Source organism: Hylobates moloch, unplaced genomic scaffold, assembly GCF_009828535.3.
Source record: "Hylobates moloch isolate HMO894 unplaced genomic scaffold, HMol_V3 SCAFFOLD_19, whole genome shotgun sequence".
NCBI classification, from domain to species: domain Eukaryota; kingdom Metazoa; phylum Chordata; class Mammalia; order Primates; family Hylobatidae; genus Hylobates; species Hylobates moloch.
The window spans coordinates 2,776,026-2,797,143 of NW_026652294.1; the positions used below are offsets into that span (position 1 = coordinate 2,776,026).

At 63.2% G+C, this 21,118-nt stretch overlaps 2 protein-coding genes across 6 annotated transcripts; one reads left to right on the forward strand and one right to left on the reverse strand.

The window, feature by feature from the left end:
- The first annotated feature begins 83 nt into the window (after positions 1 to 83).
- On the forward strand, positions 84 to 16,270 carry ZDHHC8 (zinc finger DHHC-type palmitoyltransferase 8). Of its 2 annotated transcripts, none has more exons than XM_032138374.2 (11): positions 84 to 328; positions 7,435 to 7,556; positions 7,719 to 7,876; positions 7,961 to 8,133; positions 8,356 to 8,458; positions 8,869 to 8,960; positions 9,124 to 9,265; positions 9,469 to 9,589; positions 9,673 to 9,782; positions 11,003 to 12,003; positions 15,286 to 16,270. In XM_032138374.2, exons 1-11 carry the CDS (start codon positions 225 to 227, stop codon positions 15,494 to 15,496), a joined length of 2,337 nt encoding a protein of 778 aa, XP_031994265.1. In that variant the 5' UTR covers positions 84 to 224; the 3' UTR covers positions 15,497 to 16,270. The 2 variants fall into 2 exon arrangements, with proteins under 2 accessions (XP_031994265.1, XP_031994266.1); XM_032138375.2 differs by lacking the exon at positions 15,286 to 16,270 and adding an exon at positions 13,492 to 14,040 and having other exon boundaries at positions 95 to 328.
- Positions 14,652 to 19,266, reverse strand: CCDC188 (coiled-coil domain containing 188). 4 transcript variants are annotated; one of them, XM_058431545.1, is made up of 10 exons: positions 19,109 to 19,266; positions 18,701 to 18,724; positions 18,372 to 18,479; positions 18,184 to 18,288; positions 17,960 to 18,016; positions 17,817 to 17,876; positions 17,648 to 17,712; positions 17,418 to 17,475; positions 16,683 to 16,995; positions 14,652 to 14,980 (listed from the first exon to the last, which is right to left on the reverse strand). In XM_058431545.1, exons 1-10 carry the CDS (start codon positions 19,217 to 19,219, stop codon positions 14,706 to 14,708), a joined length of 1,176 nt encoding a protein of 391 aa, XP_058287528.1. In that variant the 5' UTR covers positions 19,220 to 19,266; the 3' UTR covers positions 14,652 to 14,705. The 4 variants fall into 4 exon arrangements, with proteins under 4 accessions (XP_058287528.1, XP_058287527.1, XP_058287526.1 ...); XM_058431543.1 differs by having other exon boundaries at positions 14,655 to 14,980; positions 18,701 to 19,266; XM_032138376.2 differs by lacking the exon at positions 14,652 to 14,980 and adding an exon at positions 17,106 to 17,155 and having other exon boundaries at positions 16,687 to 16,995; positions 18,701 to 19,266.
- Positions 19,267 to 21,118: the final 1,852 nt, after the last annotated feature.

The following is a 21,118-nucleotide window of genomic DNA, read 5'->3' on the forward strand; positions in this document are numbered from 1 at the left end:
CCGTCCCGCCCCGCCGCGGCCTCCGGCGCCCGGTCCACCTTAAGGGGCGCGCTGACATCAGCGCGCCGCCGCCGCCGCCGCCCGTGGGGTGGGATTTCCTCCTCCGCCGCCGCCGCCGCCGCGGGTCCTGCGCCGCGTCCAGCCCGCCCGCCCGACCCCGGCCCGACCCCGGCCGGCCCCGCCCGCCCGGCCCCGGGGAGGGATGCGGCGGCGCGGCGCCCAGGATGCCCCGCAGCCCCGGGACGCGCCTCAAACCCGCCAAGTACATCCCGGTGGCCACGGCCGCCGCGCTGCTGGTCGGCTCCAGCACCCTCTTCTTCGTGTTCACGTGAGTCGGCGCCGCGTCTGGGGGCACGGGGGCAGCGATGGGCAGGGCCCGCACAGCCCGGGCACGGGGGCAGCGGTCGCCGGGGCTGGCGGGGCCCGGGGCAGTGGGCGAGCGGGGCGCCGGCTGCAGGCGATGGCAGTCCCTCTCCCCGCGCTGGGGCTGGGGGAGTTGAAGCCGTGTGCGGACGTCCCGGGCACCGGGGTGAGTCCCTTGTGTGGGGACACCAGTGCGGGCTGGGCACCTCGGGAGTGTCCAGGCAGGCCCTGGCGGGGAGCGCTGGGCCTTGGCAGGAGAGGAGGCCGGGCTGCTCAGGGTGTGGCTGCAGCCCTTCCCTCCCCATGAGACCCCCGAGGGGACGTGGGCCACCCAGAATCATGAGTCTTCTCTGCAGGTGGCCGTGGGTGCCTCTCGGGTCTCCTTCTGGCTGCCCGCCCCGGGCCAGAGTCAAGTTGTTCCCACGTAGGTGTGGCCTGGCCTGGCTGCCACATGCCTGCCCCACAGCCACTGGTGACCCGGGCCTGGCCCTTGGCCTCCTTCTCAGGAAGACCCAGTGGTCATCACAGCTGGAGGGCCCAGGCCAGGCCACACCCAGGGCCCGATGTTAGCACAGCACCTCCGTGGGCTGGCCATGGTGCACACCAGGACCCTTGAGGTCCTGTTTCTGGGAGTGAGAGCCCACGCCTGCAGGACACTGGGCCCCTCCAGCCTCAACTTTTTCACCCAAGATACAGGCTGGCTTAGGACCAGAGAGGCATGCGGACAGCACAGCCTCCCTCTGTGGCTGTGGGGTCACCCCAGGGCTCCTTCAGGCACAAGGAGGGTTGGGGGCTCCAGGCTTCGGTTGCACAGATCTTCAACCACCCACCCCTCTTCCACCAATCTGGTGTTGAGACAGCCCAGGTGGCACGAACGATGGCCACCTGTTCCAAGGTGGGGCCACCCCTGAGCATGTGAGCTTGGAGAGGGGCAGGTAGGGGCTGCCTGGCGCTCGTCACCTTTGCAAGAGTTTGGGGGGTCCCCACGTGCATGGCGAGGCTGAATTGGGTGCCCGTGGAGGCGAGAGAGTTACCTGCAGGCTGGGGCTGGGTGGGCACTGCAGGCTGCCAAGAGCATGTTTAAAAAAGGCCTGTGTGGACGGGCTTATTTCTGGCTCGGGCAAGCCAGCATGTTCTTGTCAGATGCTGCTGGTGTGGGGCAGAGAGAGGTGGGTGGGGGGCAGCCTGGGGAGCCTGGCCTGGGGAGACACATCCCACCAAGGCTTCTGGAGGGGTGGGCCCAGCCCAGTGTTGGTCCCCAGGGCTTCTGTCCGTGGGGGTGGTCTGGCTTGGTTCCTTACTTGGTCCATGCAATTCAGTGTCCTTTCTCATGGCTTTAAAAGTAATGTGTGGGCTGGGCACGGTGGCTCACGCCTGTAATCCCAGCACTTTGGGAGGCCAAGGTGGGCAGATCATCTGAGGTCAGGAGTTTGAGACCAGCCTGGCCAGCATGGCGAAACCCCATCTCTACTAAAAGTACAAAAACTAGCCGGGCGTGGTGGTGGGCGCCTGTAATCCCAGGAGAAATTGAACCTGTGGAGTTGCAGTGACCGATCGACCATGATCCAGCCAGGTGACAGACAAGATCTGTCTCAAAAAAAAGTGTGTTCTTTATGTGGAACTTGTGAAATACAGAAAAAAAAATATGCTAAGAAATTAAAATCAACCCCACACCCCCCTCATCTCCTGTCCTCCTTGGAGGGCTCCTCTGTTCCTGGCGCCGCGTCTGCAGCCTGGCTGTGTGGTGGCTGCAGCTGCTGGTTCCCTCGCGCGTGATGTCAGAGGGCCCTTTACGTGACTCTGACTATGAACCTGCCCCAGCCCTAGACATAGAGTGCTTGGGTGGCTCCCACTCTGCTGAGCACCAGTTTCTCCTCCTCTGTTCTGGGGTTCTGGTTTCAGCGACACCAGCAGTCTTGAGGTATGGGGTTCCTTCCTGGGGCAGTGCGGGCCATGCCTGCACCCAGCCCTACACCTGGCCTATGCTGACCTCTGCTGGCCCTGCACCTGGGAGAAGATGCCATGTGACCCTGTGGCAGGATGGTGGTCCGGGTGCTCACCTGGGTTTGATGTGCAGTGGCCACCTAGCAAGGCTAAGAAGCCCTGCTTGCCCCCTCAGGGCAGGTGAGGCCACACCCCTGGGCTGAATGGCTGTCAGTGATCCTGGCCTCTTCCCCAGCCCGCCCCTGCTCTGCTGAGCTCCTCCAAGACTGCTCAGTTCCTGAGAAGGGGTTCTGTTGGGTCGGCTGGCCCATTGATGCCACCCATAGCAGCTGTGCTGATTCTGGGTAGGCAGGGGTCCAGGCGGCCCCCTTCTTGGGGCAGGCCACTTGTCGACCCGTTGCCCAACCTCCTGCCCTGTATCTGGTCCAGGCACACTGGAAGGGGAGCAGGTTGCTCCTGTGTCCCCCATCCCTGCCCTTAGGGCCTATACAGGGTTCCCGACTTCACTGTTTGCTCCTCAGATGTTACCAGACAGTAAGTGGCCCCAGCCCCCTCTCCGCACTCAGTAAACGTTAGTTGCTGCCGGTGGGGTGGCTTCACCCATGCACCAGGTGGGCAGGAGTTCTGGGTGTCGTGTGGGGAGCTGGAGGCCTGAGAACCAGGGACCCCTCCCTCAGCCAGATCGCCAAGGGTCTTGGGACCAGCAGGACATTCACACATCTCTCTAGGAGGGTCTGGGCATGGAAGGATGCCCAGTTGTGAAGGGCATCCTCTCAGGATGGGGCACATACAGCAGGGCAGTTTCTCAGAGGCCCTCTTCCTTCAGGAAGCCTTCTTAGGATTTTGTTGTTGTTTGTTTGTTTGTTTGAGACAGGGTCTCACTCTGTCACCCAGGCTGGGGTGCAGTGGTGCTACTTCAGCTCACTGTACTCTCGACCTCCTGGGCTCAAGTGATCATCCCACCTTCAGCCTCCTGAGTACCTGGGATGACAGGTGGGCACCCTCACACCTGGCTTATTTATTTATTTATTTATTTGTTTATTTTTATTTATTTATTTTTTTTAGTAGAGGTGGGGTCTCGCTATGTTGCCCAGGCTATTCTCCTGAGCTCAGGTGATCTGCCAGCCTTAGCCTCCCAAAGTGCTGGGATTACAGGTGTGATCACTGCTCCCAGCCCCTTCCTATGTTTCTGGGGGTTTTGTGTCCCCCTGGGCTTCAGAAGCCCTTTATACCATGGTATAATGCTAGGTTGGGTCAGCTGCTGGCAGAGGGTTTGAAGACCCCTAGGCCAGGCTCCCGACCCTGCCCTGACTTCACTCCAGAGCCACATTGCAGAATGACAGGGACCCTGTGAATGTCCGAGGGCTGGGGCTACCTGGCAGGCTGCCAGTGCCTAGGGCTGAGCCAGGCTGGCTTATCTCTGTCTGGGGCATCTGGGATGGTGAGGCTGGTCCCTAGATCATCCTGAGCTGTCTCCTTGCTTGGAGGCCCAGTTCAGGACAGCAGTCAGAACAGGCTCTGGGCCAGACTAGCCTTGGTGGGCCAAGAGGGACTGAACTGCTGACTGGGACCTCAGGAGTCTGGGGAACCTGGGGGTGAAAACTCAGTGTGAGCCCCCATGCTGGGACCCACCGCATGTGGCCTGGGGTATTCCTGGCCCCTGAGCCTCAGTTTCCCCATCTGTGCAGGTGTCTGTAGGGATTGGACAGGTAGGTGCAGGTACTTCGAGGCTCAAAGGCCTGGCCTGACAAGGGCACAGCAGCTTCTGCCCCACCGGTCCCGGGTGCCCCACGGGCGAGTGCCACTCATACACAAACAGTGCTAATGAAGAACCTGATTTAAATGAAAACGTCTGAGTTAAAATTTTCCATTCCACATTTAGCTGTGGCGGACATTCTGCCCCTAAGCCACCCCCCCTTGCTGGGTGGTGTCTCCCTGCCAGCCCAGGCGGGACTTGGGGCCTCAGCCCGGGTGGGGCCTATGGTGGTGGTGCGTGTCCCTGCCTGTGGCCCTGGAGGAGGGATTGGAACCTCGGGGCTGGGCCCCCTGGACCTGCCCTCCATCCGTAGCTTGGCTGGAGCCAGCCAGGAGGGGCTCAGAGGGACATGACGGGCCAGACACTCTACTTCCAGCCCAGGCCCAGAGCCTGTCTTTGCCTGGCCTCCGGCAGGCGAGCCTGGTGTGCACCATCAGGTCTGGGTGGGAGTGGAGCCTCCCCGAGCCTGGACCCAGACTACTGCCTGCTGGGCCCTGCCTGTGGGAGTGCGTGTCTTCGAGTGTCCCTGAGCATTCACACATGGCCTCCCCTGTCCCCATGTGTCCTCATGCATCCTTGCATGTCCTCGTGTGTCCTCCCGTGTTCTTGCACACCCTGAGAGTGCTTGTGTGTCCTCACACTTGCCCTATCCACAGAGGAGCAAAGGGAAGCCCAGAGAGTGGGAGGGCCATGTCTGAGGCCCAGAGTGAGGGGCAGCCGAGCCGAGGCTGGCTAGGGCTGCGTGCAGTGTGAGGAGGCGTGTGTCTGTGCACGCCTGTGTTCACGCGTGTTTACACATAGGTCTCGGTGAGTGATGTGCAGGCGTGTCTGCGTTCATGCATGTGCGCCAGCGTGTGCACGTGTGCACGTCTGCATGCAAGTGTTCATGCATGTATATGTGTTTTGTATGCAGATATGATTGCATGTGTGCATGTGTGCCTTCTGTACACCAGAGCAGGTTGTCTGTGTGTTTATGTGTGTACATGCCTGTATATTTGTGTGTGTGCACACGTACCCATGCACATGTGCCCTGGAGCATGTTTGTGCGTGTGTCCATGTCTTCACACATGTGTCTGTGCCTGCATGTGCTTCTCATCTTCTCTCCCACTGAGCCCTGAGAGCCCTGGGCCCTGGTGGGTTGGCCTGTGAGCTGGTCCCTGTTAGGCAGGATCTGACCTTGGGGACTTCAGAGAGGACAGTTGCCTCACCCTGGAGGACTGGAGGGGTGGGCAGCAGCTCAGGTCCCAGTCAGAGAACCCACAACAAGCCTCCCCAACCCCTGGCTTAGGGCCCATATGGGCCCTCACAGGCATGTGGCAGGTACCCGCACTGGGCAGGAGGGACCCAGTCACACTGCAGATTTCCCAAAGTAGCCCCATGGCTGCAAGGCTGCTGTCCAGCCCGCCTGGCATGGGGGAGTCCAGGCTCAGGGAGGACACGGCAGTACTGCCTGCTTGGGCTGGCAGGGAGCTCAAGTCAGCATGGGGTTCAGGCCCCGCCTGCCTGATGGGCGAACACACTTCCAAGCCCCCATTAGGGCCAGGAGGCAGGCTGGCAGCCAGCGCAGGTGCAGGGGGGCCCCGAGGCTTCCGTCCTCAGGTCAGCATTGGGAGGACAGAGGCTGCCTCCCTCCTTGCAGCCCGAGGGTTGACCAGTGGCACTCGCCCCATCCCTTCCCAGAGCAGGCCAGCCCCACAGGCACCATGAGGGCCTGCGTTTGGTTTAATGCTCTGCTGTCAACATTTTGAAATTCTCTATAATTTTTAAATAAGGGGCCCACAGTTTCATTTTGCACAGACTACGTAGCCAGCCTTCCCCCAGAAGGCTTGTGGGGAGGTCCACAGGCCCTGCCTCTCCCTGGAGGGCTGCTCACCTGCCCGTGCCCACCTTGTTGGGCTGACCCTGCCTTAGGGGCCTGTGGTCCTTGCTGAATAGCATTGCATTGGAAGCCAGGCACATGTTTGAGTGCTGCCTGTGTGCCAGGCAGGGCTGGGGAGGGTGGAAGGAAGCCTGGGGGCTGAGCCACTGGGCAGGGACAGGGAGAACCCTCTCAGCAGAGGGAGCTGTGGCCGCAGCTGTGTCCTCACCCCGGTGTCTACCTCCACGGGCTGGGCCCTGGACAAGAGGAAGGGTAACTTGGGCTCCTGGCCCCGCCGAGGATGGCTGTCGTGGGAAGCGGAGTCTTTAAATAGCCTCTTGCTTTCCACTAAAAATAGTGAAGCTCTGCTGCCGTGGAGGTGGTTGCCGGGGCGGCAGGGCTGGCTCCTGGCCAGGCGGGCGTGGGTGCAGCAGCGTGGCCACGTGCGCTGGAGTGGTAGGCAGCGCGTGGGCCCCATCCACTGCTAGTGGCCACAGAGGTCAGGGCTGCTGTGGTGGATCCCCACTAGCCCCCCAACTATGCAGAGGGCCTAGGTGCAGGGAAGGATGCAAACCCCTGTGTTCCCGTCCCTGCTGCTTGTCACAGCAGCCGTCTCAGGGTGCGCAGGGGAGAGACGAGGAGCCTGAGGCCAGAGGGGCTTCTTGGAAGCTGAGTGGGTGGATTTAGGAACCCGCTGCAGGCCGTGTGGCCCGAGGACCGGCAGGCCTCCTCAGAGGGGACTCAGGCCAGGCCCGTTAAGGGCTGAGGAAGGCGCCTTTCAGGAAGGTGTGTGAGGGCACGCCTTATAGGGAAGCTGTGGAGGGCAGCCTGGAGTCCTGGAAAGCTTCCCGGAAGAGGGGGTGGCCTTGAAGCCAAGTGCTGATGGCTGGGAAGATGGGAAGTGGTGGGGGGTGTTGTGCATTTCTAGAGTCCCTAAGTGTTCTACTTTGTCATCTGGGGAGGGAGGTAACAAACTAAAAAGAAGGGGCTGTCTGGATGGGGATGTGCCTGACTGGGAAGAGCAGGGGAGACATGCCCCATGCACTTACTGACCAAGAATTGGGGCTCCCCACACCCCAGAATCTGCCTGGCGAGAGGCCCCACTGGGCCAAGGACAGGCCTGGATGAGGCATCATGGCGCATTTTCCATCTGGGGCTCCCGCCTCCAGCCTGTACACTGCCCCCACCCCCCACCCCACCCCGGTAGTAGAGCCCAGGGGCATCACTGGAATGGTGTGACCTTAGGCCTGTGGGCCCTCTGAGACGGTTGCCCTGAGAGGTTGCTGGGTCAGGGCATGGGTAGCCCACATGCTGTACTGATATGCCCAGCCTCTGGCCGTTACTCGAAGGAGCGATGTGGCTGAGGTTTCTTGGCAGGGCTGTGGCAGCCTCCCCACTGCCTCTGAGCTCTGAGGGTGACCTTGCAGGCCCAGCCTGCCGCACCACATAGCTCTGCCCCTGCATCCCTTCTGCACCCCCAGACTCCACTCTCTGCCCCCGCTGTCTACTGCAGGTGCCCATGGTTGACGCGAGCTGTGTCCCCAGCTGTTCCCGTCTACAATGGCATCATCTTCCTCTTTGTCCTGGCCAACTTCAGCATGGCCACTTTCATGGACCCTGGTGTTTTCCCCCGAGGTAGGGCCCTGTGCTCGGGCAGCTCCTCTCACTTTCGCTAGAGTGTGAGTGGCTAACTTGAGACAGCCTTAGGGATTCCTGGTGGGTGGGCTGGACTTGGGGGAGGGATTCACCTGCCAGGAAAGTCAACTTCCTGCTCACTGCCTGGCTCCTGGTCTGTAGCGGATGAGGATGAGGACAAGGAGGACGACTTCCGGGCCCCGCTGTACAAGAATGTGGATGTGCGAGGTATCCAGGTCCGCATGAAGTGGTGCGCCACGTGCCACTTCTACCGCCCGCCACGCTGCTCCCACTGCAGCGTCTGTGACAACTGTGTAGAGGTGACCGCCCTGCTGCCCCGTGCTCCCCCAGCCCTGTGCCACATCCCTGCCTGCCATGTGCCCTGATGCACTGCTCCCGCCCAGGACTTTGACCACCACTGCCCCTGGGTCAACAACTGCATCGGGCGTCGAAACTATCGCTACTTCTTCCTGTTCCTGCTGTCACTCAGTGCACACATGGTGGGCGTTGTGGCCTTCGGCCTGGTCTACGTGCTGAACCATGCTGAGGGGCTGGGAGCTGCGCACACCACCATCACGTATCCTTGGTTCCTGTGGGCCTCATTGCAGAGGCGATGTGGACCGGGGACACGTTCACCAGGGAGATCGAGCCTCAGAAGGCTTGGTTCCTGCCCAGGGATCCCCAACGGGCAGGTGGCCGTCCCTAGATTGGGAGGGGGTTTGTCCACAGGCACCTGCTCCATGCTGCTGCGATGGGGTCTGCAGTGTCCTGGCCTGCGCCGTTGGCCTTAACGGGCTAGCATGGCTGTCATGTGTGTGGCCGGCCTCTTCTTCATCCCTGTCATTGGCCTCACTGGCTTCCATGTGGTGCTGGTCACTCGGGGGCGCACCACCAACGAGCAGGTGCAGACCCCATGGGGGATGGGTGGCCCCAAGGGGCCGAGAGAGTTGGGGCTGCATGGGGACAGGGTGGGGGCTGGGGCACCCTTGCCTGAGGTAGTTTGTGCGGCTGTGTTGAGACGAGGCTCCAACTCTGAGACCCCCACGTGGGGCCATGCCTGCCCCGTCCCCTGCGCACATCCTGCCTGTGGACACCGCAGCCACTAGTGACCCAGAAATCCCACAGCTCCCTGCAAGGACAGGCTGGGTAACCTATGTGAGGGGCAATCCTGGACTGACCCCGCCCAAGCCACTTCCCACAAGTATCAGCTTCTAAGGAACCCCAGCTCCCCTGCCCAGCCCCCTGCCAGCCCCCTGCCCACCCTGGCCTGGACCTTGGGAGGCCCGGCTGGCTGAGGGTCCTGCGTCCACAGGTGACTGGGAAGTTCCGCGGGGGTGTGAACCCCTTCACCCGAGGCTGCTGTGGGAATGTGGAGCACGTGCTGTGTAGCCCCCTGGCGCCCCGGTGAGGCCCGGCCTGGGCAGGGTGGAGGGGGGCCTCTGCTGGGTGTGGGGTGGGCAAACTTAGACCCTCTTGGTCCGTTTTGGCTCTTGCCAGGTGTGGCCAGCCCTGCCCTTATGTGTTTGTGGCAGGTGGGCTTGCTATTGACCCCTGTGCCCTGGTGCAGGTACGTGGTGGAGCCGCCCCGGCTGCCGCTCGCGGTGAGTTTGAAGCCGCCTTTCCTTAGGCCTGAACTCCTGGACCGAGCTGCACCACTCAAGGTCAAGCTTAGTGACAACGGGCTGAAGGCTGGCCTGGGCCGTAGCAAGGTGGGGGCCTGGGCTTAGGGATGGGCTGGCAGTCAGGCCCTTGGATGGGGAAACAGGCAGGTTGGCGGGGGCCTAGAAGAGGTGGATGGGGCAGGTGGAGCCGTAGACAGATTCTGGGGAGGGGGCTAGGTCCCAGGCTGAATCCCTAGTGAAGCCCTGCCCCTCATCCAAGCCCCACACACCACTGACCACCCCCCTCCCAGTCCAAGGGCAGCCTGGACCGGCTGGATGAGAAGCCACTGGACTTGGGGCCGCCACTGCCCCCCAAGATAGAGGCTGGCACGTTCAGCAGTGACCTGCAGACCCCGCGCCCAGGCAGTGCTGGTGAGTTTGGGGCAGCCACACCTAGGGAGGGATATGGGTTGACCCCTGTCTGACCACAGTCTGACAGTGGTCTGCATCCCCAGAGAGTGCCCTGTCGGTGCAGAGGACCAGCCCCCCGACGCCTGCCATGTACAAGTTTAGGCCGGCTTTCCCCACGGGTCCCAAGGCGCCCTTCTGTGGACCAGGCGAGCAGGTAAGGAGGCCTAGCCTGCCCCCTGGCAGGCCTTGTCCCCCAGGCCCACCTCCAGGAGCTCTCCCCACAGCCTTCACCCGATGGAGGCCCCACCTCCAGAGCCCCGCCTCTCCAGCGGAGGCCACATCCCCTGAGGCCATGCCCCTCAGGGCTCTGCCTGGGTCACCAAGGGCCTTGTGTGACTCGTAGGACCCTGCCTGTGTGCACCCAGAGCTGGGACCCACAGAGGGGAGCAGGGTGTCCTGGGAGGGGCTGGCATGGGCCGTCCAGGCTTGGCATCTGTCCCTTGGCCGGCATTGCCCTAGGCCAGGTGGGCGGCTGCCCCCAGGAGCACTGTGTACCAGGATGCCTGGAATTCCACCATTAGTCATTCTGTAAGGCCCACGGGAAGACTTTGGAAGAATTTGAGACGTGCTTGAGAAAGCACATTTCTCTTCCCTGAGTTGCATGAGTGCTCTGTGGTCACTGGAATGGTGGGCAGTGCGGGGCGGTCTGTGCAGTGATCAGGAACGCCGAACAGTCCCAGGGCGCCATCCTTCCTTCTGGGCCACCCCAAGAGGCAGGCCTGTGGCTGGGCCCTGTGCACCTAGACCAGCCCCATCCCCAGGGACCTCTCCCCTCAGGATTGATGTCTTTCCTGGAGAGAGTCACTAGGTGAAGCAGTGAGTCTGGGCCTCCTTGGCCAAGGGTCTGAGTCTGCAGGCATGCAGGGGCCATGCCTCACAGGAGGAGGCAGCCCTGCTTGGAGATGAGGGCTCCGGATACGTCATCTTCCTGGGACTCCTGGGTCCAGTGGGGGATTGGGTCTGGTTGGCCAAGTGCATTGAGCTCACATTTGCCCTGATCCCCTTCTGGCTTTGTGGTTCCTGAGGCTCTTGTCCCAAGCCCCAAGCCCATGCCTATGTGCCCGTCACAGAGGCTAGACGAGGCTCCTCCTCCCTCTGGCTGCCCTGAGCGGTGGGCCCCTGGGGCTGCATGGCTCCAAGGGCAGAGCCCCAGGTGTCTGCAACAGCCAGCTGTGGCCTCCCTCCTGTTGCAGAGCCCCTGCCCCTCAGCCATGGATGCTCGGAGACAGGGCCGTGGGTCACTGTGTGGCTGTTATGGCTCCTTGAGGCCCAGTTCCTGAGGTCACGGTGCCATGTGTGGCCCCCGTGGGTGCTGACTGGCGGCTGCAGGCGGGGTGGCAGCTGGGCAGTGGTGAGAATGCCTTCTCCCTACAGGTTCCAGGCCCTGATTCCCTGACCCTGGGGGACGACAGCATCCGTAGCCTGGACTTTGTGTCCGAGCCGAGCCTGGACCTCCCTGACTATGGGCCCGGGGGCCTGCACGCAGCCTACCCGCCATCCCCGCCGCTCAGCGCCTCTGATGCCTTCTCGGGCGCTTTGCGCTCCCTGAGCCTCAAGGCCTCGAGCCGGCGGGGTGGGGACCATGTGGCCCTGCAGCCCCTGCGCTCCGAGGGTGGGCCCCCCACGCCCCACCGTAGCATCTTTGCCCCCCATGCACTGCCCAACCGCAACGGCAGCCTGTCCTATGACAGCCTGCTCAATCCTGGCTCGCCTGGTGGCCACGCCTGCCCTGCCCACCCAGCAGTTGGCGTGGCCGGATACCACTCACCCTACCTGCACCCTGGGGCAACGGGCGACCCACCACGGCCCCTGCCCCGCAGCTTCAGCCCCGTGCTGGGCCCCCGGCCCCGGGAGCCCTCGCCTGTGCGCTACGACAACCTGTCCAGGACCATCATGGCATCCATCCAGGAGCGCAAGGACAGGGAGGAGCGTGAGCGCCTGCTGCGCTCCCAGGCCGACTCACTCTTCGGCGACTCAGGCGTCTATGACGCTCCCAGCTCCTACAGCCTGCAGCAGGCCAGTGTGCTGTCCGAGGGCCCCCGAGGTCCCGCACTGCGCTATGGCTCCAGAGACGACCTTGTGGCTGGGCCTGGCTTTGGTGGCGCCCGCAACCCTGCCCTGCAGACATCACTGTCCTCGCTGTCCAGCTCCGTGAGCCGTGCACCGCGGACATCGTCTTCCTCCCTGCAGGCTGATCAGGCCAGCAGCAACGCCCCGGGGCCCCGGCCCAGCAGTGGCTCCCACAGGTCGCCCGCACGCCAGGGCCTGCCTTCCCCGCCAGGCACTCCCCACTCACCGTCCTACGCAGGCCCCAAAGCTGTCGCCTTCATCCACACGGACCTCCCAGAGCCACCGCCCTCGCTGACCGTGCAGAGGTGGGTGCCGGGAGGTGCGGGTGGGCTTCCTGGCACAGGGCAGCTGTCCAGCCGTCTGCAGGGCCCCTCTTGGCTGGGCACTCATAGGTCATCCCAGGGGCCTGAGTTTTTCTCTGGGGATGGGACCGGGAGAATGCGCCTCACCCTGACTTGAAGGCCTTGGCTAGCCCATGTGGCCCAGCTCTGAGGATGTCCTGGGCACGCTCTGGGGACAGGGTATGGGAATTTGTGTGTGCTGAGCCCAACGACTCGTTCTTCTAGAGCTGGCACAGACCCAGCACATGGGAGGCCATGGGGCTTTCTCCTTGGGCCGGTGTCAGCTGCAGCCTGGGCCTCCTTTAGGCTGTGGCTCTGGCTTCCTGGGTCACAGTGGCCCTGTCCACCCAGGACTCTCCCTGGGCCTGCTTGGCTGCATCTCTAGGAGGCTGGGGCTGAGGACATTACCTCGCAGCAGAATGTGCCACCCTGGTGGCCGGGCCCTGGCCCTCCCTGTAGGACATAGTTCTAGGAAGCAGGGGCTTCCCTGCTCGTAGGTGGGGAAACTGAGGACTGGAGAAAGCAGGCTGGCTCCAGGCACCCAGCAGGTTGGTAACTGAGAAAGTGGGGTCAGCTGGCTCGCAGGCCCAGGCCCAGGTAGGAGAACTGCACACCTGCTGGGGCCAGGACCCACACTGCGGACGCATGGTGTCCTCACAGCATCTGTCGCCCCGTCCGGGCCTGGAAACCTCAAGCACAGGCGCAGTTGTTTCCCGTCGGCAGATGCAGCCCCAGAGGGAGAGCCCAGCCCAGCCCAGGCCACTTGGCCACAAAGGGGCTGAGGGCACAGCAGTCCAGCCCTGAGTGGGCCTTCCCTACCCCCACAGGGTGGGACCTGTTCAGCTTTTGTGGAGTTGGGGAGGAGGCTGCCATTGGGTGTGATGAATGGGGAGCACAAGACCTAGAAGTGGGCAGCATTGCAGCCAGGCAGGGATTGCAGCCCGGGGACAAAGGGCTCTCGCCTCGAGAAGGTTTAAGCAAAAAAGATACAGCTACTGTTGGTCAGCGCTGGTGGGCAGGAGGGCAGCCCCTCGTTTTCCTGAGAGACAGCAGGAATGAGGCCAGGCAGAGTGGCCGGGCTCCCAGTGCAGGGCCGGGCTCCCAGTGCAGAGCAGGACAGGGGCTCCATTCAGTGCCCACCTGGCTGCCCCATGCTCTCTGTGGCCAGTGCTGGCTAGGAGGGACCCAGGGACTCGGGAGGGTGGTAGCAGTTCTGACGACATCTGTCTGTCCTGTGATGGCACAGCCGCTCCCCATGCAGGCTCTGCATCCCTCGCCTGCTTTCCAGGTGAACCCTCCAAGCCCAGAGGGCAGGGACTGCACGGGGCCCCACGACACGGCTGCACTAGTCCACGTCCGCGTCGTCTCTGTCCTGCTGCCTTCTCCGTCCTCTGTCCCCATGTGTTCGTGTGTTCACCGTGTGCATGCGTCTGTGTGCTTGTTTTGATGCAGGGACCACCCTCAGCTGAAGACTCCCCCAAGTAAGCTTAATGGGCAGTCCCCGGGCCTGGCCCGGCTGGGACCTGCCACTGGCCCCCCAGGGCCCTCTGCCAGCCCTACACGGCACACGCTGGTTAAGAAGGTGTCCGGCGTGGGTGGGACCACGTACGAGATCTCGGTGTGAGGACTGACCGCCACACATCCGCCGTGGTGCCACGGGGACCAGGACCCCGCAGCGCACCCCCCCCCCACCAACTTCTCTGCCCCAGGGACACGAGGCCACCCCAGCCTGGTGTGGACCCATCGGCGGGAGAGAGTGCCACGCCTCCACAGCTTGCCCCAAGCACTCTGCCTGCCGGTCCACTCATCTGCCCATGGGGAAGTCGGCTCACTGGGCCAAGGGCCACTGGGCTGGTCTGTGTCTGGGCCTGTCCCATGGCTGAGGCAGTGAGGGGGCCCAGTCAGCCTCTTTGGGGCACCCTCTCTCAGCCAGGCTTGGCCCACTGCCATCACCCAGCACCCCAGATCATCGCCAGGCCAGCCCCCAACAGTCCCCTTACGGATGGGTCCCAGAGATGGACAGAGGCACCCAGGGCCCCCGCCATCCTTCCAACACAGCCTGTGGGCTCCCGGACCGAGTGTCCCCTGCTAGGCTACTCCTAACTAACGTGTTGCCTTTCACGGACCCCGCTGGAAGCTTGTAGCTTGGCAAGGCGGATGCTTCTGCCCTGGCCTGCTCTGGGTGGTGGTGGATAAGTGGACAGACAGCCAGCCAGCCAGCTGTGGCTGGGGGCCCGGCTCCGTGTGTCCTGTGTTGCCCGGCCGGGCGGGCTTGTGTCCCGTGTCTGTGTGCTGTGCTGCCGCGCCGTGTCTGATGTGTCAGTGCTCCGGCCGCCGCTGTCCCTTTTCATCAAAGCCTTAACCTTTGCTTTATGCTCTTGTGGGAGGCGACGGGGGGCAGGCGGGAGCAGGCACGGGGGTGATGCTGCCACAGGGGGCCGGTGACACCCAGAGCCCCCTCCCCAGCCCTCAGGCCCTCCCTGCCAAACTGGAGAACCCTGCCCCAAGGCATGCCACGTCCCCAGCCCCGGCCTGGCTGCGGTGCTCACGCCGTGGGAAAGCACACTGGGGAGGGGTCAGTGCTTCCCTTGGTGTCAGGGACCTGAGAGTAAGCACATGACAGCGTCCGCTTGCGTTGTGTCTGTTTTATGTTTTTATATCTACATCTATATATCTATAATTTTATTAAAAAAAAGAAAAAGAGTTATTTTGATTCTTTCCTTGGGCAAGGCCAGGGCTATTGCTGCAGGATCCCGAGTTGGGGGGGGCAGGGGCCGGGCCCCAGAAGAGGGGGTGGCTGTTGTCTGGTGTGCAGAGGTCGGTGGGTTCCTCAGGGGCATTTCTGCCGACTTGGGCTGAATCTGAGGCTTGGAAGGAGGGGGCGGCCGATGGTCTGTGGCTGGGAAGTGTGAGGGTCTCTCGCCTTGGGTCTGTGTCAGTTCTGGCAGTGACAGGGTGTTTAGGGGAAAGACTTGGGTCTGCTGCTACCCACAGGGGACTCCCAGGAACCCAAGAGCTTGGGGAGATGAAATGGGGGTGCATAGGGGCCACCTGCTGAACCTGCTGGAACTCTCCTGCCTACCACATGCCAGGGGCAGGGCTGAGGGAGTGTGAGGGGTGCACAGCTGTTCAGGGCTGAGACAGCCTGGGCTGGGGCTGTCCCAGCACGGGAGGCATGCGGGCTGTAGGGCCCCGAAGCTGACCTCCACCTTTCTGCTTCTCTCTCACGGACGCCGCGGCCCGCAGGGGGCGGATTGGCACCTGCACCCGTGGATGGGGGCGGCGTGGCCAGCCTTGGGTGCCTCCTGGGCTGCACCTGTGCCACCTTGGCCGCCCGGAGGACCGCCCACCACTGCGGGCCCCCTGGAGCCCGGCCGCCGGGGCACCCCCACGCGGGGCCATGTGCCGCCTGCACTTGGCTGCCTCCAGTCTTTTCCCCAGCCTCTCGGGGCCCTAGCAGGATGACAAGTAGGCGGCTCTGGGGCCCGGGACAGCCCAGCTGGGGACCCAGGAGGTCAGACTGCCATGGACCCTGGGGCAGGGCTGGGGGTGGGCTGGGCTCTCTGCTCCACCAGCCACAGCTTGACAGACTTCCAGCCTGCCAGGGCCTGAGAGCCTGTGTCCACATGACCTCAGGAAGTCCCCCACCTGCTGCAGGGGGTCCAGCACCCCACAGGGGGCAGCCCCAGAGCTGTGGGGACCGGCATGACCTTTGCCCAGCCTCCCCGTCCAACCAAGCACTTTAGACTAAGCCACTTCCTCCTCGGGGAGCCCAGGCCTTCGTGGGTTGGGCTGGGTGGGGGGCGGTCTCAGGTTGCCCCCGAAGGTCTCTGCACTCCTCCTGCCCTTCCCCTGACACATGAACAGATGCCTTAACTTCCTGGAGCCGCCAGCCTGGTGAGCCATTGGCCCCTGCCTGCCACCAAGGTCCTGTGGTCGTGGCCAGCTCCTCCTGGGCCCCACTGGGGCTGCCTGCACCCAGAGACGATGCCGGCGGGATCTCAGAGGGCCTGAGGCCCAAGCCGTGTGTCCTCCAGCAGTGGTACGGCCTGCAGCAGGGTGGGACTCCGGCCAGCCCTTCTCCGGCACAGGGTCCCTGTCCCTGGGTCCACCCTGGGCTGTGGCTCTACATCTCCCATTTGGGGACGAGAAAGCCACAAAACCATTCTCTATTGTTCTTAAGGGTACCCCTGCTAATTAATTCCCCAAATAAAATTTTTGGTGTTGATCAGCTCTGTCTACCAATGTGGTCCCCTGGACCGGACAGGGCCCTGGGTTGGGGAGGTGACAGGACCTGGGCAGGGTGGGTGGTGGCCAGGCAGGGAGGGGAGTTGCATGAGGGGCATGAGGTCAGTGGATCAGCAGGTCCAGTGCTGAAAACCTGACCTCTGAGGTCCCCGGGAGAGCCAGGCCCAGCGGGCAAGACCTGAGGACCCCCCAGTCCTCACTGCTGTTGCCTTTCAGTGGAGAGCCTCCTAAGATGCCTTGGGGGTCAGAGCCCTGTGCAGAGGGGCTGCCTTCTGGAGGGCAGGTGGGATGTGGGGTGGGAAGCCAGCCCTGAGGCTGGGGTCTCCACCCTGATGGACCCTCGCTGCCGGCTTGCCTGGGTGTCCCTTCCCCAATTTCCACAGAGACATGCTCACCGGCCACATATGTCATGACTCTATGTCCAGCCACAGGCCCAGCCCTCAGGACAGACCCCACCTCCACCCTTCTCTGCGGCTCCTGGCAGGGATGGTGCACAGTGGTGCCATGTGCAGGGGGCTGGCCTAGAAGGGCAGGAAGCCGTCCACTTCGAGGCGCAGGAAGGGGTCCAGCAAGGCCCGGAGCTTCCAGATGGTGGCACGGCTCAGCAGGCGTGGCACCAGCCCCTCGAAAGGTGTGGGGTTCACCACGTACACGTAGGCAGCGGTCCAGAACAGCAGGGTGCCCAGCAGCAGCATCAGGGTCAGCAGCCTGCAGGCGGCGGTGGTCAGGGGCGGGGGCGCGTGGGGGGGCGGGGGCGCGTGGGGGGGCGGGGGCGCGTGGGGGGCCTGGGGGCTGGGCTCTGCCGTGCAGTCACCTACCAGAGCTGGCCTGCCAGGCCCTTGGAGCTTCCCAGCTTTGGCCTCCCTTTCTGTTGGGGAGGGGCTGGATCAGAGCCCACCCAGAGGGTCCAGGCTGAGGGCGGGGATCCCTGGCTTTGGGAAACCCTCCTCAGATAGGGGTACCCCCACTGCAGCCCTGGCCCCCTCCTCCTGGACAGGCTCCTGCAGCCACTTTTCAGATGCCCCCCGCCCTGCAACTGCCCTCCCAGAGCCCATTTCTCCCTCTCGCCCAAGCAGGGCCCTGGGTGGGGGGCTGGTCTCCAGACCCAGAGTGGGGCGTGGGGGGCTCACCAACATGCTTGCCATCTGCTTCTCCTTCCTGGCTTGAGTGCGGCACTGGGCCCGCTCCCTGCAGAGGCCTCACTGTCAGGACCCCACACCCTCCACCCCCACGCTGGCACCCACCCCCTGGCTCGGTGCTGTGTAGGTTGGGGGGTGGGTCAAGGATGGGTCTGCCCTGTCCTGACCAGGACACCTTCCGAGACCTTGCTCAGTTGGCCTGGCCCCTGCCCCCGTGTTACCTGAGAATCTCCAGCTGGATGTTCTCCATCTGGTCCAGCACGCCCCGGATGTCCTTCTTGAGGTTCTGGGGGCCAGAGGAGGTAAGCACAGCAGGCCCCTCGCCCCGCCCTCCGTAGCCTCTCACCTGCCCGGCCCCGTCCTTCTGGGTGCTGCCCTGTAAGGACCTACCAGGAGCCCGGTGGCCTGGTTGTTCAGGGCCATGTGCATCTCAGCCACGCTGTCCCTCACCTAGGGGGAGGTGGGGTCACGCCTGAGGAGCAGGACCCACTGGGTGGGCCCCCAGCACCCCTCCCCCTCAGCCAGGCGGGCACCTCTGTGATGAACATCTTCTTCCTCTCAAAGCACAGGCGGATCTGCTGCAGCTCGTTCTGAGGGTGGGACCCAGGGTGGGCTTGGGCAGCATCAGCAGGGTGGCTGGTACCTCCCCGCCGGGCCCACTGGCCTGCTGCACGAAGACCTCCCCAATGAACCCCCCAGGCCCACCTGGAGTGCTGTACCAAGTTTCCTCCCCCCACAGCCCCTCCCCTAGGCCCACCTGGGACTGCTGCACGAAAGCCTCTTGCCCCTGGCACAGCTCCCGCCGCAGCAGCTGCAGAGGTGCCCTGTTCCCCAAGGGCTGCGTGCCAGCCGGGTCGGGGGCCTGTGGGAGAGCCCCCAGATCAGCCCCAAGGCTGTGGGCTAGAGGGGCGTTGGCTGCATGGGGTTCCTGGGCCCTGTACTTACCCAGGCCAGGGGAGTGCAGCTTGAGTGTTCGGGACACAGGGGCAGGAACTGCTGCCCCGGCCCCAGGAGGGCCCCCAGCTGCTCCCGAAGGTCCTGGTTCTGCCTTTTCTGGGGGTGGGGTCAGAGAGAGGGGACTCCCTGTCATGGCCGCTCCTGGGGCTGGGGCTGGGGCTGGGGCTGGGGCTGGGGCAGGGGCAGGGGCTGGGGCTGGGGCTGGGGCTGGGGCTGGGGCAGGGGCAGGGGCTGGGGCAGGGGCAGGGGCAGGGGCAGGGGCAGGGGCTGGGGCTGGGGCTGGGGCAGGCGCGCCAGGCAGTGGGTGGGGTGCTCACCAGGCTGTGGTTCTCCTGCTCTAGCTGCAGGAAGGACTGTTCTGCAGAGTCCAGCAGCCCGCACTGAAGCTGGGACAGGGCTGCCCTGGGCGAGGCCAGGGCCCCTCCCTCCCACAACAGGGGTGGGCATGGGCAGGGTCTGGGCCCGGAGCTAATGGATCCCCCCTGCCTGGGAGCCCCCTGGTTCGACCCTGGGTGCAGGGGCCAGCCCCACCCGAGCCCTGACTCCAGGTCTCCTTGTCTCGGCCCCTCAGTGTCTCTCGCTCTCTGCTCCTGGCTGGACAGAAAGAGCCCGGGAGCCTCGCCCTCCACCGTGGGCCCACTGCCCCCTGCCCCTGGGACTGGGAAAGGTCTCTGGGACTGCACTGAGTGAGCAGAGGAGATGGGGCCCAGGCAGGGCCACCCTACAAATCCCTGGCAGGGCTGGTCCAGGCCTCCTCCATGGCTGCTGGAGGCTGGCGCTGGGGGACACTGGGGGTGGGGGTGGCCGCAGGGGCCCAGGGTTTTCAGCCCCTCCATCCCTCCCTGCAACCCCTTCCTGACCGCAGGTCCAGGCTCTGGCCTGGCCCAACCTGCCACCTTCTTATTGAGGGCTCTGGGCGACCCCAGGCTGCCCCAGGCAACAGTCACAAAGGCCTGGGTGCAGCCAGGAGGTCACAATGGGCCCCTCCCACCTGGTTCTGAAGCTGCCTGCCTGATGACCTCACTGCCTCTGACCCACTGACCCACCATGCGAGTTTTCTTTCTTTCTTTCTTTTTATGGGAAGGGGCCTTGCTCTGTCACCCAGGCTGGAGTGCAGTGGCACGAGATGTCTCATTGCAGCCTCCAACTCCTGGGCTCAGGCAATCCTCCCACCTCAGCCTCCCAAGTAGCTAGGACTACAGATGTGTGCAACCATGCCCGGCTAATTTTTAAATTTTTTGTAGAGATAGGGGTGTCGCTATGTTGCCCAGGCTGGTCACAAACGCCTGGCCTCAAGCGATCCTCTTACCTCAGCATCTGAAAGTGTTGGGATTACGGATGTGAGCCACTGTGCCCAGCCTAGTTATAAAACAGATAATACACACACTCACAGTGTGGATTCAAAAAATATCAAACAATAAAAACGGCGTCCAAGCCTTTCCCACCTCTATCTCTTGTCCCTGCAGCCAGGAGCCTCCTCTTTAAGCTCCTAGAGGTGGGCTGCCGTCCCCTGCCCCTGGTTCACACGGAAGAGATCATCTTGTAGCCCAGCTTTGCTTTTCATCTAATGTATCTCTAAGGTTTTAAAACATTCTTTTCTAGCTATGTATTGAATATTTACTTTGTGCCAGATCCAATACATGCCATTGTTGTCCTCTGTGTTTTTTTTTTTTTTTTTTTTTGAGACAGAGTCTTGCTCTGTCACCCAAGCTGGAGTGCAGTGGCACGATCTCGGCTCACTGCAAGCTCTGCCTCCTAGGTTCACGCCATTCTCCTGCCTCAGCCTCCTGAGTAGCTGGGACTACAGGTGCCTGTCACTATGCCCAGCTAATTTTTTTGTATTTTTAGTAGAGACGGGGTTTCACCGTGTTAGCCAGGATGGTCTCGATCTCCTGACCTCGTGATCCACCCATCTCGGCCTCCCAAAGTGCTGGGATTACAGACGTGAGCCACCGCGCCCGGCCTGTTATCCTGTTTTTACGGGTGGGGAAGCTGAGGCAGGAAGCCCTTTAGTCACTTGCGGACGGCCACGCTGTTACCGGTGGGACCGGATTTGGGTGGTGGAAGAGCACTCATCTGACAGTGGGGCCGGATTCACACCCGGGGCCCGTTCCCTCCTGCTCCCTGGTGCTCCTCATGCCATCGGCCCTGCTGCGCCTCACTGCCCCTGAGTCCCTGTGCCCGTGTCCTCCTTCTTGAACCCCTCAGCCATCAGTCAACCGTCGGAAAGCTGGCTCAGAGAAAGCTGGTAGGAACAGCCCCGTTCCCTCCTCTCCCGGTGTCCTGGCCCCGCTGCAAGGTGACTTTACCTCCTACATCAAGAGGCAAGTCCTGGTCTCCGCCTCTGGGCTCTGGGCCGGCCTCGGATGCACTTGGCCAATGGGCTGCTCCTAAGCTGCTGTGGGCAGAGGTTGGCACGACACTTGTGCGCTGGGCCTGGACCTCTCTTGCTTGGCTCTGGGGACTGTCCTCCCTGCGGGAGGCCTGGGCTGGGCTGCAGGATGAGAGGCCATGGGTCAGGAGAGGCTTCTGTCGTTCCAGCCGGTCCCCAGCTGCCTAAAGATGGGTGGACAAGCCCAGAGAGACCCCCAGAGAACCGGCCCATACAGTAGCCAATTTGCCGGCCATGTACCGCCGAGCCCCGGGCTGTCATGGTGGTTTTGCCGCTGAGTTTTGGAGTGGGCTGTGATGTGGGAGGAGACATTGAGAGGCCTCACAAGCCTAGAAGCATCTTA

Coding starts and splice junctions, on each gene's coding strand:
- ZDHHC8 (XM_032138374.2), top strand. CDS start 225: ATGCCCCGCAGCCCCGGGACGCGCCTCAAACCCGCCAAGTACATCCCG. Junction 7,557..7,718: donor CCCTGGTGTTTTCCCCCGAG/GTAGGGCCCTGT, acceptor CCTGGTCTGTAG/CGGATGAGGATGAGGACAAG. Junction 9,266..9,468: donor CTGGCCTGGGCCGTAGCAAG/GTGGGGGCCTGG, acceptor CCCCCCTCCCAG/TCCAAGGGCAGCCTGGACCG.
- CCDC188 (XM_058431543.1), bottom strand. CDS start 19,219: ATGGAGGGGCTGAAAACCCTGGGCCCCTGCGGCCACCCCCACCCCCAG. Junction 18,017..18,183: donor CTTTCGTGCAGCAGTCCCAG/GTGGGCCTAGGG, acceptor TCCCACCCTCAG/AACGAGCTGCAGCAGATCCG. Junction 17,713..17,816: donor ACCAGGCCACCGGGCTCCTG/GTAGGTCCTTAC, acceptor TCTGGCCCCCAG/AACCTCAAGAAGGACATCCG.